The sequence below is a fragment of the Cylas formicarius genome, unplaced genomic scaffold (genome assembly GCF_029955315.1).
Source record: "Cylas formicarius isolate icCylForm1 unplaced genomic scaffold, icCylForm1.1 PGA_scaffold_6__28_contigs__length_40554024, whole genome shotgun sequence".
NCBI lineage: Eukaryota > Metazoa > Arthropoda > Insecta > Coleoptera > Brentidae > Cylas > Cylas formicarius.
The window spans coordinates 1,581,619-1,596,737 of NW_026844347.1; the positions used below are offsets into that span (position 1 = coordinate 1,581,619).

Consider the following 15,119-nt stretch of genomic DNA (forward strand, 5'->3'; position numbering starts at 1 on the left):
ATCAAGCATAATCGGACTTAGTAATTATTTAGAATTAGCCAGTTATTTGCCGGAAGGCTACTAGCGTGCATACCACCAGGCAAGATCGCAGCAATCATTTGCACATCGGCGATTGATCGCAACGCGTGTTATTTTTACTGGCTCCAGTCCATTTGATTTAACATATCTGACTGTGCAGTTGACAGAATGTTTAAAATAACATACATTTCTGCTTCTTGTCGTTTCGAATTTATTATCGTAACTTTGACAGCTCTTCCCGAAAAACTGCAGGAAGAGATATACCGGTGTAGAGTCTAGAGAGAGCCGCGGTTGTAAATCATATTTTTATGCGCCCGTAACATATCTGGTTTACACGTTTGTCGCTGCTCATAATATATCCCACATTATTATACGTACTATGGGTTCGGCGGAAACCGTGTGATGAATTTCATTAGGCGATAGAGTTACATTTTAAATTATATATAGATATTCAATTTAGAAATTAGTTTAATAACTGAACGAAACGGAAGAACTTTTGGAAACTGAACTTGCAACACCGAGAAAACCATGAGTTCGCCAATGGATTTATAGAAGACCTATTCATAGCGCAAGCTACCAACTCTTCAAGGAATTAGCTGCTGAAGATACGACAGAATATTAATTTACTCTCAGGTTGACTAAAGAGTCCGATACATATATGAGACCTGCTTTGCCGGCTAAAGTGAAATTGCTCGCTATTATATACTTATTGGCTAACGAAGTTAGTTTACTAGTCTTGCAACACCTATTCAAGGTACCATGATCGACAACTTGTAACATGTCCGAAGTATGCGATGCTATTTACAAGGCACTGGGAGATTACATAAAGGTGAGTAACATTAAAAACATGTTTTTATTAAAGTAGGTTTATTTTCAAATTCAACATATTTGCAATAAACTTGTTAGTAAATACTCGATACTGCCTTAGCCAATATGTCATCTTGTATTACTACAGTTGCAGTTTGAGATTCATTGTTTTCAGAGTACATAGTCATTGTATTGTCATTATTTGTCTGTGGTAGGTGGAAAGGTTGGTCAGCAAGAGAAATGTTATCAGTAGCATCTGTTGTAGAAGATTGTGGTAGTTTTGTGTAATGACAGCCTTGCGATTATTGTGTGTAAAGAGAGTGTTGTGGTGGTTGTGTGTAAAGAGAGTGTCGTGGGGGTTGTGTGTAAGGAGAGTGTTGTGGTGATAGTGTGTAAGACTGGTACATAGACGGGACGGGATGTATGCTTGGTTGAATGTTCCGTGGACCATTTGTTGCAGTAAATTACAAAGATAATTTTGGATAAACAGGGCGGCTACATTTTTCCCGAATATATCAAACTCTGTTTCTGTTTCTGTTGATATGCGTGTGCTAATTGAGTCGACGACGTTCTTCACTTTATTGACCAAATTATTGAGGTTCCGTACTGTCCTTTTACGAGAAACTAGAGATTTTCATTGTTCTTCTTTATCTTGATTACGTTGAGATTCAGGTGTTGCATCAGGGTAATGTTTTTCAGCAGACAGTGTTGGGATGTGGAATGTTCCTCGCCATGAAGTATTTCATGTTTTTTGTTTTGTTTTAGGTAGCTAACGGAGACGAATGGAAAAGGATTGAAAAAAGCTTCCGAAATTCCTGGAATTTCCCTGGTTGCTCAGGTGCTATAGATGGGGAACACGTTACCACCAAAGCTCGACCAAACGCAGGAAGTCGTTACTACAAGTACATATATTGATGGATATAATGGACGTGTATCGGATGCTGGAATTTTCTCCCATTGTGATCTTAGTCATGCTTTGGAAAATAATTTACTGCCCGAAGATCATGTTCTAGTGGGCGATAATTCGTTTGCTCTAAAACCATATATGATGAAACCATACAGTGGAAACCAATTCACATTTAAACAAAAAAAAATCAATTATAGATTATCAAGGGCAAGACGAATTGTCGAAAATGCTTTTGGCATCTTAGTAAGTCGATACAGAATTTTCGAAAGGCCGCTACCCTTTTTTTCCCAACAAAATGCATAAAATCCTAAAAGCATGTTGCGCCATGCATAACTGGACGAGAAAAAACAAAGTACGCGTACATGTCGCCACCGTTGATATAGAGGACACGGAATGGAAATGTCATTGAAGGATCCTGGAGACAAGTGCCACCAGATGGACTTGCCACTTACTATGAGAATGCAGAATAGATCATCTCAAATTGCACAAACCATACCCAACGATTTAGCAGCTTATTTTGTAGGAGTAGGCGCAGTCTCTTGGCAGTCTCGAATGATAAATTGAATTAAAACGTAGTTTTGCAGTTGTGTTGTGTCGTCATGTAATAAAGAATATAAAAAAATAACATATGTCTTTTACTTACCAAATATTTCCTGTGTCGCTGCACGGTACATTTATAGCTTTTAAAGCATCGTCTAATAATTTGAATCACCTTATTTGTGGTTTATGTACGTCATCCGTTCCAGTTCCAGATTTTGTACTCTGTTTAATTTTCCTAGCCTTTCGCGAATATGTTGACTTCAAGTTTCTTACTTTAGTATAAACTTCTTTACTTCCAAATCCCGGTATGTTCATAGCTTCACTTATACGTAAGTGCCGCATTTCGGGCTCCCTTAATTTTGTAACTAGAGACTTTACAGTTTTAAAGGCGTTCATGTTTTACATACTCCTGCACAAATTTATGAATTATGTCTTCGGTCCATTTTGCCATTTTTTGCACAACAATACGAGAGTCTGACGTAAACAGTAAAAACTGCCTGTGCCTTGTGCTGACGTGTTTAGCGGCAAGCAAGCTGCGACTGAGGGGGTCGAGAGGGCGCGTGGGACGCGGCTACTCTCAATCTACTCGCAAAAAATGGAACACGCTTGTAATCACCTTACTACGCAGCGAACTAATCAATTGCACTAATCAGTCGCTGTCCACATTTATTTTCTCCTAATCACTAATCACCTGGACTAATCAAAGTGAATACAAGCCTTAACCTAAAGCTACCTAAAATATATGCCATTGCGTTTGCGTTTTGTGCCATTTCACTAAAAAATAACGACCTAACCCCGACACATCATATTCTGAAAACCGTAGAACATAACATGTTTTCTTGGTGGTTTTCTAGGTAGTAAAGTCGTTCATAGAAAGTGATACGAATTAAGGAAAGACCCGGGCAAGCTGTAAGAATGAAATATGGCCGAACAGGTCCGTATTTTGATTAGAATTTAATTATTTGGGGTTTTGTTAGAAAAGATACTAAACAATATTTATTTATGTATGTATTTATGTTTAAATCTAAAATAATTTTTTTTTACCTACTTAAATTACTTAAAATTATTCACATAATATATCAGTATCACTATCGCTATCATCACCTGTTCTATATGGGCGTATATATATATATATATATATATATATATATATATATATATATATATATATATATATATATATATATATATATATATATATATATATATATATATATATATAATATATATATAGATATAGACATACGATTGTTCTGCTTTTTCTATATGTTTAACAGAATTTGCCCAACTTTTTGGAGGGATGTTAAAAACTTCGGTTTCAATAAGTGAGGACATTGGAGTTAACAGGGGGAAAAACATTGTTACGACGAAGGGCAGATTTCAGTTGGTGGTAAACATATTCAATGGGATTAAATATACAGTGGTAAGGTGGAAGCCTTAAAACTGTATAGATTTTTTGCGGTGATGTCTTCATGGTAATCCAGAGAAGAATGTTTAATATTTTTCGCAGACATAGAAAGTCCATTTGGACTCCAACCATCTTTAGAGTCAGCATGCAAAATAGTTATTCTTTTACCTCTTTTTGATCAGTTGTATCAGGGGTATCATAAGTGTCGAACTAGGTTTCATCTAAGTAAATAATTGGCCTTTGTTGTTCTCTGTAATTCCAAATTTTGTCTAGATATTCCAGTCGCCATTTCCGAATTCTAAAAGATTCCATTAAAACTTGCCTTTTGTCAATTTTTTAAATCTAAAACCCATGTGTTGAATACACTTCCATAAGGTAGTTCAATGAGAGTCAAATAAACATTGTTTATAACTTCCTTAGTCTCAATAGAATAGTGTTTTCTACATTTGGGCGGGAGCATCTCCTGAGATACGCATTCGCACACGATTCAACACACGCTGTATTACACATGAAATAAGAATGATTACTAATAAACTTAAACTAAGTAGTATACCAAACCAAAGAATATTAAACACAAGTAGGTATAAAATTATTTTCTATTACGGACCACAATTTTACTTGAATTTAAATTCCGAAACTTTAGGTAATAATCTTTTTGCATTGTATGTTAATGACCACCCTTGGATAATCCTATTCAAAAGCAATTGGTCACTTTCTTATATCTATGAATAGACCATACCTTGTATAGTACATAGATAAACGCAGCTTTATTCTATTATACTAATACAAACTGCCTCGATTAGAATTGAATGATCAATTTTTAGATAACTTGACCCAATGTATATATATATATATATATGAGATATGATATAAATGTGAATTCGTTTGTTTCATTTTTCTCTTTCTGTTTTTTACCTATAAGAAAAAAGTATATTTTGTATTTTATTTACGTGCTAAAAGCATAATTCTAGATTGGAATTGTGGATATTGGTGGTTTGGAATGATGATACGAAGTAAATAGCTCTCTGTGAAAATACTAGCGAAATAATTTTTCGAACTAATCGAGGCAAAAGCTTACTTCTTTTTATCAATTAAAATTGTTCCATGTTATCCGATTTTTCTTTATATATCGATCAAAGAACGTTATCCGAAACGACTATTAAAAAGTTTTAAATTTTTTTCTTCGAAAACAAACAAACAAAATGATCAAGAAGCAAGTTCTGCATAACGCTAAAAAATATATATAAAACTGCTTGCCGCACATATATCGCCAAAAATACTGGTCAACGTGTCCCGGTAAAGCAGTGGGAAATCAACCATCAAGTTATTGACAAGCCATTTGAAATATCTTGGAACATATGTTTATTTGTTTATCTACTAGTTACATTTGTAAGTTCAACAGAAATCTTTTGGATTTACCTTCTCTAGAAACATTATTACATCGCTGAAAAATCCTCATGGGAAAACATTCACCAAAGGCATCATAAATTGCAGTTCCGCTTTTTTTTAATAAAAAAATTCCATTTAGCAGATACGAAGAATCGGCAGCGATAATTTCCCTTAATTAAACCAATAAATTCTCCCGGACGAGTGAAGCGTAACCAAAACAATTGAACACCGGAGCAATAAAATCACTGCCCGCTCATTGGCATTCTCAATATTCGCCATATACATTAGCTGTGTTTGCACAAGGGGCTTACAGATCTCGAGGGGGTGACAATATGTTGACTTAATACGTATTAATGGTCTGACATATAGGGGTTGGTTAACTCCGAGAAATTTGCCCATTAATGTGATTTAATAGAGCACACGAGATAAATGGTTTTTGACTAAGGGATTCGAAATTAATTTCTTAAATACGGAAATGAATAAATGGTACGATTAGGGATGTTTTTGGTAACGTTGACACTGACACTAAAACATAGCTAACTAAACTTTTAAACTAGATTTTATGTATATAACAATAGCCATCATGGAACACAAACTACAATAAATAAACTAAACTGTAGTCAGTTTAATCGATGGCGATAAAATTTTAGTCATTTTATGTATTTAGTTCTCTTGATTCTAGAAAGTTCCCTAAACATGTATTATGTAAAAAAGTGCTGTTTTTTTTTAATGAAAACTGTCAGAATTTAAATTAACTGCAACATTCTATTTCCAGATGGTCAGAGCCACCTGAACCTGTTCAACTCGCGGCAGCAGCCGAAAAAGAAGCGAAAATCCCGGACCGCGTTCACCAACCATCAAATCTACGAGCTGGAGAAAAGATTCCTCTACCAAAAGTATCTCAGTCCGGCTGATAGAGATGAAATTGCCGCGAGTTTAGGACTGACGAATGCCCAAGTGATAACGTGGTTCCAGAACCGACGGGCCAAGCTGAAAAGAGACCTGGAAGAGCTGAAGAAGGACGTGGAGAGTACAAAGTATTTGACCGTCCAAAAAAGCTTCCTGGAAAATGTACAAGATTTGGGCGTCTTGAAAAAGAAGCCGGTTGTAAATGAGGACGATTGTCCGAAAAATTTGGTTGTTAGTTCCGATAAATAAATGTTAAGTTTTTTTTTATGTTTTGTACGTACTAAATAGCGTTAGGTGTTGATCTTTCTTGACTTTATTCTCTTTATCCTCCAGAGAGGATGTTTTACTAAAAATGAATGTTTTAATTCTTCAAGAAATAGTTAGTAACCACGATGCGATATGAACAATTTTTTCCAAATGTATTTATGGATTCCATGTATCTAAATATAGTTCTACACTTCACATTTAATATTTTGAAGTAAACTTGATTGTAGAGATTTAAGGGATTTCATGAATATTAAATAGAAATTCATACAGTGTGTTCGAATTTGATATGAAGGAGACAAGTAAATTTTGCTAGTGTTTTGTTTTTATACGTGTAATTTATCCAAATGCGTCTAGGATTGGTACTGTATATTTTTTTGATAAATTTAATAATTAATACAGTTCTAAGTGCATTTTGTACTTAAGTCCTGTTAAATATTTTAAAGTCCAATTTTTGCGACAATAATCCTACCGACAATAGTATATTATGCAACAAGTGCGGTAAACGGCATTTGACTCATGAGTTTATTTTACTCGAGCGGAGCGAGTGTTTAATAAACGAGTGATTTCAAAAGATAACCGAACGTGTTGCATACTATACTTTTTCTACGACCGTTAGTTTTTCGGTACATTTTCGCAAAACAATACGCAAAACAATACGAATACACTCACTGACATCAGACCGTCAGAATTAACAAATGTCAAAATTCAAGCCGTGCGGTAAAACCCGGAAATATCCGAAGTGGCTCGGATCCGTGGGAAACGAAAGTGACGTGGTAAAGTGACACTTCCAGCATACTAGATCGGTGTGTAATTAGGTATTTTACAGACGGGAGTAGAAAAACATTTTTTTATTTATTAATTACATACCGGAGGAATAACTCTTTATACGATTTTTATATTGGTTGTTGTATTGGTTAGAATAACTATTTTTTCTATAATTTTTTGTCGAAAGAGAAACTTATTTGGATTTGGGCGTAAAGGGTGCAAAAACTACATCATGGGTAAAGTCAATCAAAGTTCAAATTTATACACACTGTAAAGCGTGAGTCAACGATAGAGTATTTCATTGGTTTCAAAATTTATGAAAAAATGGTAAAAGCAAAACAGAAATTTATTTGGATTTGATCGTAGAGGATGCAAAAACTACATCATGGGTGAAGACAAGTTCAAAGTTCAAATGTATACACACTCTACAGTAAAGTTCATTTTCTCGTAAGTTTCAAAAGTTATGAGAAAATGGTAAAAATTGAAATATTGAAAAAGCTAATATTTCAAAACAAAATTTAAATATAGGGTATTCCATTAATAAAATATATGTTTCATTCGTTACGTTTCTTAGGGCCGCCATGTATACATTGGGTAAAATGATTTTAAATTGTGCATCTTAATCTGTCCAACTTCCTGTACACGCAGATTAACAAGAAATAATATTGGGATAAATTTATAATTTTGTTGATTTACAATTCTTTATAGTTTTAAAATAATGTGGAATATTCGTTTCAGGTCAACATTGTAAAGCACTGTAAATATAAAATGTAAATACTGTAAAATATAACGAGATGTACTGTAAAACGTGTAAATTATATTTAAACGAAATGTATTTAATGTAATATTTATTGATTGGTCCGTAGAACGGAAAACTTGCAATATATATTTCCACGTACGTACGTATAGAAAAATTTGATGTCCGTGACATGGCTTAACCTATTTTAAACCTGCCGTACAGTTGATGTAAATAAAATAGCTGTTTTGAAATTGTTTTGTTGTCTTTCACTGCTTGATTGGAAAAGAAGCATTAAAAATGTGTGAGAGATATCAACTCGGCGATGATATCAGCACTGGTATATTAAGATTTAAACCCTCCCAAGTCAAGGCCTTAAAAATTTTTATGTTCAAAAGTTTGGGCAAAATTATAGAGTTATTTTATGCCCATGAATCACAAATTGGTTTGGACGGCTAGAGCAGCATTAATAATAAAATATATTTAGAATATACACCATTAAGGTAAAGTATGCTCTGCTATGTAGGAAATAATAATAATATATTCTGAACGAAACCTAAATATTAAATTAAAAGTCATAAGAGTAAATAACCTTAAGGAAAGCTGGGATAGTACTATCAAAATGACAAAAAAATGATTTGATTTGTTATAAAACATACACGTGACAACTCACATAGCATCATAGCATCGTTGACATGTAGGTTTTTATTTTTCTTCTCTTATCGCGCAGGTGCTCAGCGAGATTTCAATCAAATACTTGTTGCGATACATATTCAGATACGTTTCTGGGGTCGTAATAAAATCAAAATTTGACTTATTAACGAAAAAATAAAAGCCCACTTATAAATAACTCGTAATACTTCATTTTAAAAGACAAAAAAGCTATTTAAGATTGCCAAAATTGGCGTCCCTAATTAACATTTAAATTGATGATGGTTTAAGCAAAAGGAAACGCAATACGGGATCAGTTTTGAAATAAACTATTAAAAAAATAAAGTGTTAAACCAGACGAGTGCGTAACTTAAATTTTGCAAAGGAATATTATCAGGCTCGTCGATACATTTTCAGCGTTTTCAAGATTGCGATGGTGATACTAGAATTTGAAAGCAGCCTGTAAATATTCAAGTTAACTCACTTTTTTTCAAACGATAGCAGTATAAATTAAAAATAAATATATATAACTGAGCTTTTGCTTCACCGTAATAATCATTGGAATCGGATGGATAACAAAAACAAAAGTCAAACAAAATGCAGTCGGCTTGAAGCTCGAGAGAGTTTTCGTTTTGTTTCAATTTTATTTTGGTGTGCTCAGTACTCAGTACTCAGTACTCGAAAACACGTACACGTACATAAACTTGGCTTTCAGTAAGGTGAAAAGGCGACATTACGACCACAAAACATAATGCTGCTTTTCTAAGAAGGTTGCATTTCCCTCTACGTCCGTAGTATCCTGTGTACTTCAGAGGTAATGCCTTGTTTATAAACTGTTTTAATAATTAAACCTTAACATAATGTAAGAATTACATATGATCTACGTCATTCGTAAGTGTCGAATTGAATCTGCTTTGAAACATTTCTTCTTAAATGAAATTGTTCTGTAGAATTCTCTGGATTCCGGTTTTGGGCGGTCTGTTTTTATTGTTTCATATTAATAAGTTTGTTGTCTTTTTTTGGTAACACATATTTTTATTTTCTTTTGTCCATCTGGAGTTGCAACATTATCTCTTTTGTTTTTTGCATCGCTTTTGGAACGGTTTGACCCATCGTCAAACCATGTTTTTGCCCTCTCTACCTTACTCTTTCCAAAAACCTTCTGAGCCGTTTCTGTTATTACTTTCAGCTTCTCAGATTCAACGCATTTCAAAGTTTGTTCGAGACCGTCTCCATGCGTTGTTTCATTTTGCAGTTCTTCAATGTCATGTTCCATGCCTTGGTTCTGGGGTATTTATGTTATTAATATTCTCATTCTCACTTTCTCTCGGACTAGATAATGGTCTGTATTAAATCCTATTCCTCGGAAGCTTCTTAATTCTAGGTCTGTTTGTGGATGGATCATTACATTGCCGGAAGAGGCTGATTCCGTCAATCTTTGCCCATTACCATTGCATGAAGGCTGTGTTTTGGATATTGTGGGGTTTTCCTTCCAATTCACAAATCACTTGAATATAATTTAAGTATTCGCCAGTCTGTTCTAAATACCAAATACAGTTGAGATTTTTTTGCTCAATATTCTTACTAGAAGTGCAATAAAATTCCGCTGTAAAAACACCATTTTTTGTTCTGTCCCTATAATGAATTTTGGTGGTTTTTCGTGGTTTGAATAGTGAATAATTGATATTAATAACAAGCAACTGCTTAAAGTTCCATTTGCCTCATTCATATTTTACAAATTTCCATATGGAACGTTAAATTTCAGGTGTGCACGCTTAAAATTGAAAGTTGGGTAGCATTAGCTTTTTTAAAAACTTTTTATAGAAACCGAACATTAAAAAGGTCCAGTTAACGCGAAAAACTTCACTTCCAATAAATAACCCTCCCGCAAGTATACGAGATCTCGACCTCATGCTACATATGTTTAACTTCACCTATGGATGTTATTTCCGCTTGTCATCTTAAATTATCTTTTTGATTGCAGCGCATACGGACTAATTTAGAAAACTGCCTGCCTATCTGTAACATCTCTTCTAACACTAATAATTAATGCGCGAGCATTTATTACGATCCCAATATTAATTACCGACTTTAATGTATTAAGCAATATGAATTCCGCTAGCGGAATCATTAAACAGGAATGGAACTTGAAAAATGGAACCGAACAGTGATTCAGTATTGACAAGGAACTTTGTGTACCTAATCACACTCTCAGTTTTGACGTTATTGTTTGATATATTTTAAATCTCGTGAAAAGCGGAACCTATTAAATGTTTGAGATTTGGTAGAATTAAACACAAGGTACAAAACGGGCCATGTTTTTTAGAATATGCCTAGAAAACCAATTTTTAATGAAAAAAAAGTCGTTAATATCTGTCAAATTGCTAGGTTTGAGAGATGTAGGGTATTCTAAATTCTAAAAAACGAATATAAAATTTCGATGCAGAAAACGGTGTATGTGGTGAAAAAAAGTAAGAGATCAAGTTTAATTATTGAATGGGAATTTCGAAAATTTTTATTTGTCGGTAAACTTTTTTCAAGAATGTTCAGTTGCTACTCTTAAAAATTTTGCACATTTTTTCACGCAAAAACTTCTTAAAAGAAGCGTATTAAATTTGAAAAAAATCGAAGGTATAATAATGAAACAATTTGTTTTTTTTTTTAATTTTAGCAGTCTCTTTATTTTGAACACAAGGCAATTTAGGAGACACGTTTGTATGGATTTTTGTCACTCATACATGGTTTCCTATCATGGGTTTTTGGATAACAGAACAAACTTCAATAAAATTGATTACTTTTTTTATTCACTGTTGCAGCTTTTTAGAAAATTTTGATCGATATGTACCATGTTTCTTTTTTAAAAAAAGAAAAATTACTGAAAATTTTTAGTTCTTTCTTTCATTTAGCCTTGTTTTTATGCCTCACCCAAGGTTCAACCATCGCGAATTAAAATGAGGGAGATAAAAAATATGCAGCTTTAACGCTTGATAGGCATAGGCCACAACTAAAGGGCCCCGTTACATCGCTAGGTGTTAGCGGCAGCTTGTAGATTAGAGAGCGGACTCGCTTTGTAATTTGAGACGATCCGGTGTCCATTTGTCTAGTCGTGTCTTTATCTTGGCCTAATCATAGGCTCCCAAACAGTCGTAAGTAATGACTGTATATATTCTCCGACAAGACCACCCTTATAATATCGTCATTATGTCCAGAAAGTTAATTCTACAACGACAGCTGTACGAAATGACAAAAAATTATTTATGCGTTTGTTTAAATCAAATCTTAGGCGTTTTTTGAGTAATTTTTTCTACAACATTTTTTTTATTGATCCCTCCAGAATTTGACTATAGTCAATCAATTTTAATAGCTGGAAATAATAATCTAAGGTACGCAGATATCACAGTTTAATTTTAGATGCAGCTAAGGGTCTCCAAATGTAAAGTAACAGAAGTATGCTAAACCCACAGCGTGCACAGAAATAAAACAAAGGTTATAATAGTAAGCAAACAAGATAATGATGGTCAGTTTCATGCAAACGGCTCCCGACAGCAAACGGCTACATCCATAAACTACCTGTGCACTTTTCTTGACAACAAATGAAAACAGATAAAATAAATTAAAATGCGGATAGAGAAGAGCAGAACAGCTTTCAATCACATGAGAATCATGCAACATCCCAATCAGTTTCTACCATGGAATATTTTCTCAATACTTACATGTGACAATCATAATAATATGAGATATGATGCTATAGACGCATGATTAGAATACAATGGATTTACCACGTGGACGTTATGCGAAGTCAAAAATGTGGAATACCAGCAAGAAAAATCGTTAAAGAGGTACTGGAACAAAATGAGTATCGTGACTGCAAAACCTGAGAAAACGGGCAGAATGACATCTGGCGAAATTATTCACTACTTCTCTTTCTTTTGCGCCGGCATCGTTGCCTCTGTGTATCTATCTATGTTCACTCTTGGTGGTGGTTTGCCAGTTTGTCCTTAGTGTTGTTCACTGAGGTTTCGTCTTGGTCAGTACATTGCACACTGTATCGTTCAGCTGGTTGCTCTCTTTGTGTATGTTTTGTGTATGAGCCGCAATTCGATGATCGTTCCAACCCCAAATCACAAAACAGAATTGAAATTTTTTCCAAAAATTTAGGAGTAACGGTGGAAGACTTCAAGGGTACTTTTCACGGCTGACAGAAACGTTCAGGTAAATCTGAAATTTTTTGAGTATGAAATCCATTGATTTGGAAATCGTGCAGTCTTTTAATTTTGATTCATCGAATAATTCTATGGCATCCTCATCAGAACTTACCAATAAAGACATTCAAGACCGTTATTTTCATTATAGTCTTGTCACTGATAATTATGTAGATGTTGATGACTTTCCATCATATTAAATGGCAAATCACACAATATTTAACTTAAATTAATAAATGATCTAGCAAAAAAACACAGGCGCAAAACTAAACAATTTTTTAAAGAAATCATTAACACTACAGATAGTGCTGGGACTACTCAAAAGAGTACCGGAATCGGTTAATATTAGTTTCGAATAATCCGAATATTCGAATACGATTCCGATTCTTATATCCTGGATAAATACGTCACTGCTAGAGTATTTCCACACGTTTCGGGGATATGCCGATGCTATCATTATAACATAATGGCCACCTTTCCTGATTTAAACTTTATATTTAAAGTCGAAATTATACCCATTCGTAATGAAGCCATAGTACAAACACCCATGTCTATTTTTGTAAAAATTCTATAAAACTATAACAAAAAATGTAAATAAAAAAAAGTACTTAAAATAAATGTTAAGGCCCTTTTGTAAGTGTTACTACACTTATCTTAATATTCATATATCATATATATGAAGTGGAATATGTTTTAAAGATAATAACTTAAAGCCTTTCATATTTCCTATTCCTGAAATAATTATTTGAATGTATGAAACCCTCGTATATGACGTAAATTAATTGTCCCGGTCAATTTTTTTTGTGTCAATTGACCAATCAATAATTTAAAAAATACATTGAAATTTATATTCGCTAAATATCGTATTCGAGTATTGCTTGAAGAAGGTTATAGGTAAACTGAACATCAAAAACGCATAATAATTTATTATAAGCATTATTAAATAATGATAGACAACACTCTACTATTGCAAAATGTTATTTAAAATATTTTGATCAAATTTGACCAGTTAATTAACAAGTGGTCAATTGACCAGTCCCAACATTACCTTTTCGTATGACATCTCGGATTACACACAAATTTCTTATGATATTCTAAACATTTCTATCACATTACCGTTTCTTACAGTTAACTTAATATAACAAGTAATTTTACCTGGGCTCTTCAATTTTAAGTTTTAAAAAATTCAATCTTACGCTTATGGCAAGTATTTATTTTAATTTACACCAGGTAGGTGTGAATTAATATGCTTTAATAAGAACAGCAGTAGCAGTAATAGGTCAGTTAGTCAGTTATAGTCCACACACTCCCAAGATCCTGGGAACAAAAATACGAATACAAATAATCACACCGATATTCTTGGGTTATTCCAAATAATAGGCACAAAATGTATTAATACAACACAAAACATAGGTTAGAATGTTATTTTATAAATTTATAAGCGACTTACGATATCGCAGATAGCAGTAAATAGATCGCACGCTCGAAGCTTTGGAAGCTAGTCAGGTCGAGGCGTTAAGGCCCCCACAGACGTCGTTCTTTTTTAGCAATTTTACCCGCACGGTTAAAACCGTGCGGATAAGTTGGTCAGTGTGTGGCCAAAAACTGTCCTTTTTGCTGGCGTTCAAAAATATCACCCACTGCTTGATTTTAACCGTGTGGCTTAAACGCGTTCGTTCAAATCTGTCAGTGTGTGGTGGCAAAACAGTTAAGGACAGTTTTTATCAGTGTCGACTCACTTATTTTACACAGCAATAATTAGGGTTAGTTTTGAGTAGTGATTTTAAAATTGTATTGTTGAATAAAAATATATTGCTGTAGTTTACATGGCTGCTTTCGTAAGGAATTGAAAAAAGTCATTCAATCTAAGAAATCTGGTTCCGGTACTGAAGACATCTATAAACCACACTTGTGGTACTACGAATATCTATTATTCCTTACAGACCAAGAAACACCGAGGAGCACAGTCACTAATACTGGTGACGAAGCAAGTAGCAATGAGGTAAGTATTACAAAAGGTTCTATTAAATGTTGAAAATTCCAAAATAAACTTACCGATCAAAAGGGCACCTAATTTTATAAATAACAAGCTATGTAGCCATGTAAAGAACCTTGTTCAAGCATATTTGAACATATTTTCTTACCTTTAAGTAATGGTGTTTTAAAACAGAATGTATGGCATTGCACGTTTCTGGTATAATTTGCCCAAGAGCGTGGGGTGATATAGCCACTAAAAATTTTAGAGCTTCGTAACTCCTTCCCGTAGCAAGAAATCTTAGTGTGGCGGTGAGACGATCATGTGGTGAAATACTTAATCTCATTGCGGTATCTTGTTTTTCTATCAGTGATGCTACTAAAGAGAGCAGTTCCAAATACGTTTCTTCGTCCATCCGCAGGTAATTAAACCAATCTCTCGGTTCTAGTCGTAATTCATTCAAAAGATTAACATGTGAAAATTGTCTTCGCTTGAGTAACCATTCTTTAACCCATTTGGAACGTTGTTTTTTAGAATATTTTATT

General features: G+C 33.9%; 1 protein-coding gene across 1 annotated transcript in view; it reads left to right on the forward strand.

Moving 5' to 3' along the window:
* The window catches only part of LOC132703948 (homeobox protein Hox-D9b-like), a 71,734-nt gene extending 63,754 nt beyond the window's left edge, over positions 1–7,980 (forward strand). Inside the window, exon 2 of the mRNA XM_060673524.1 lies at positions 5,845–7,980. Within this exon, the coding sequence (XP_060529507.1) occupies positions 5,845–6,227 (383 nt within the window). The 3' untranslated portion in view covers positions 6,228–7,980. The remainder of the gene's footprint in view (positions 1–5,844) is intronic.
* The last annotated feature ends 7,139 nt before the right edge of the window (positions 7,981–15,119 follow it).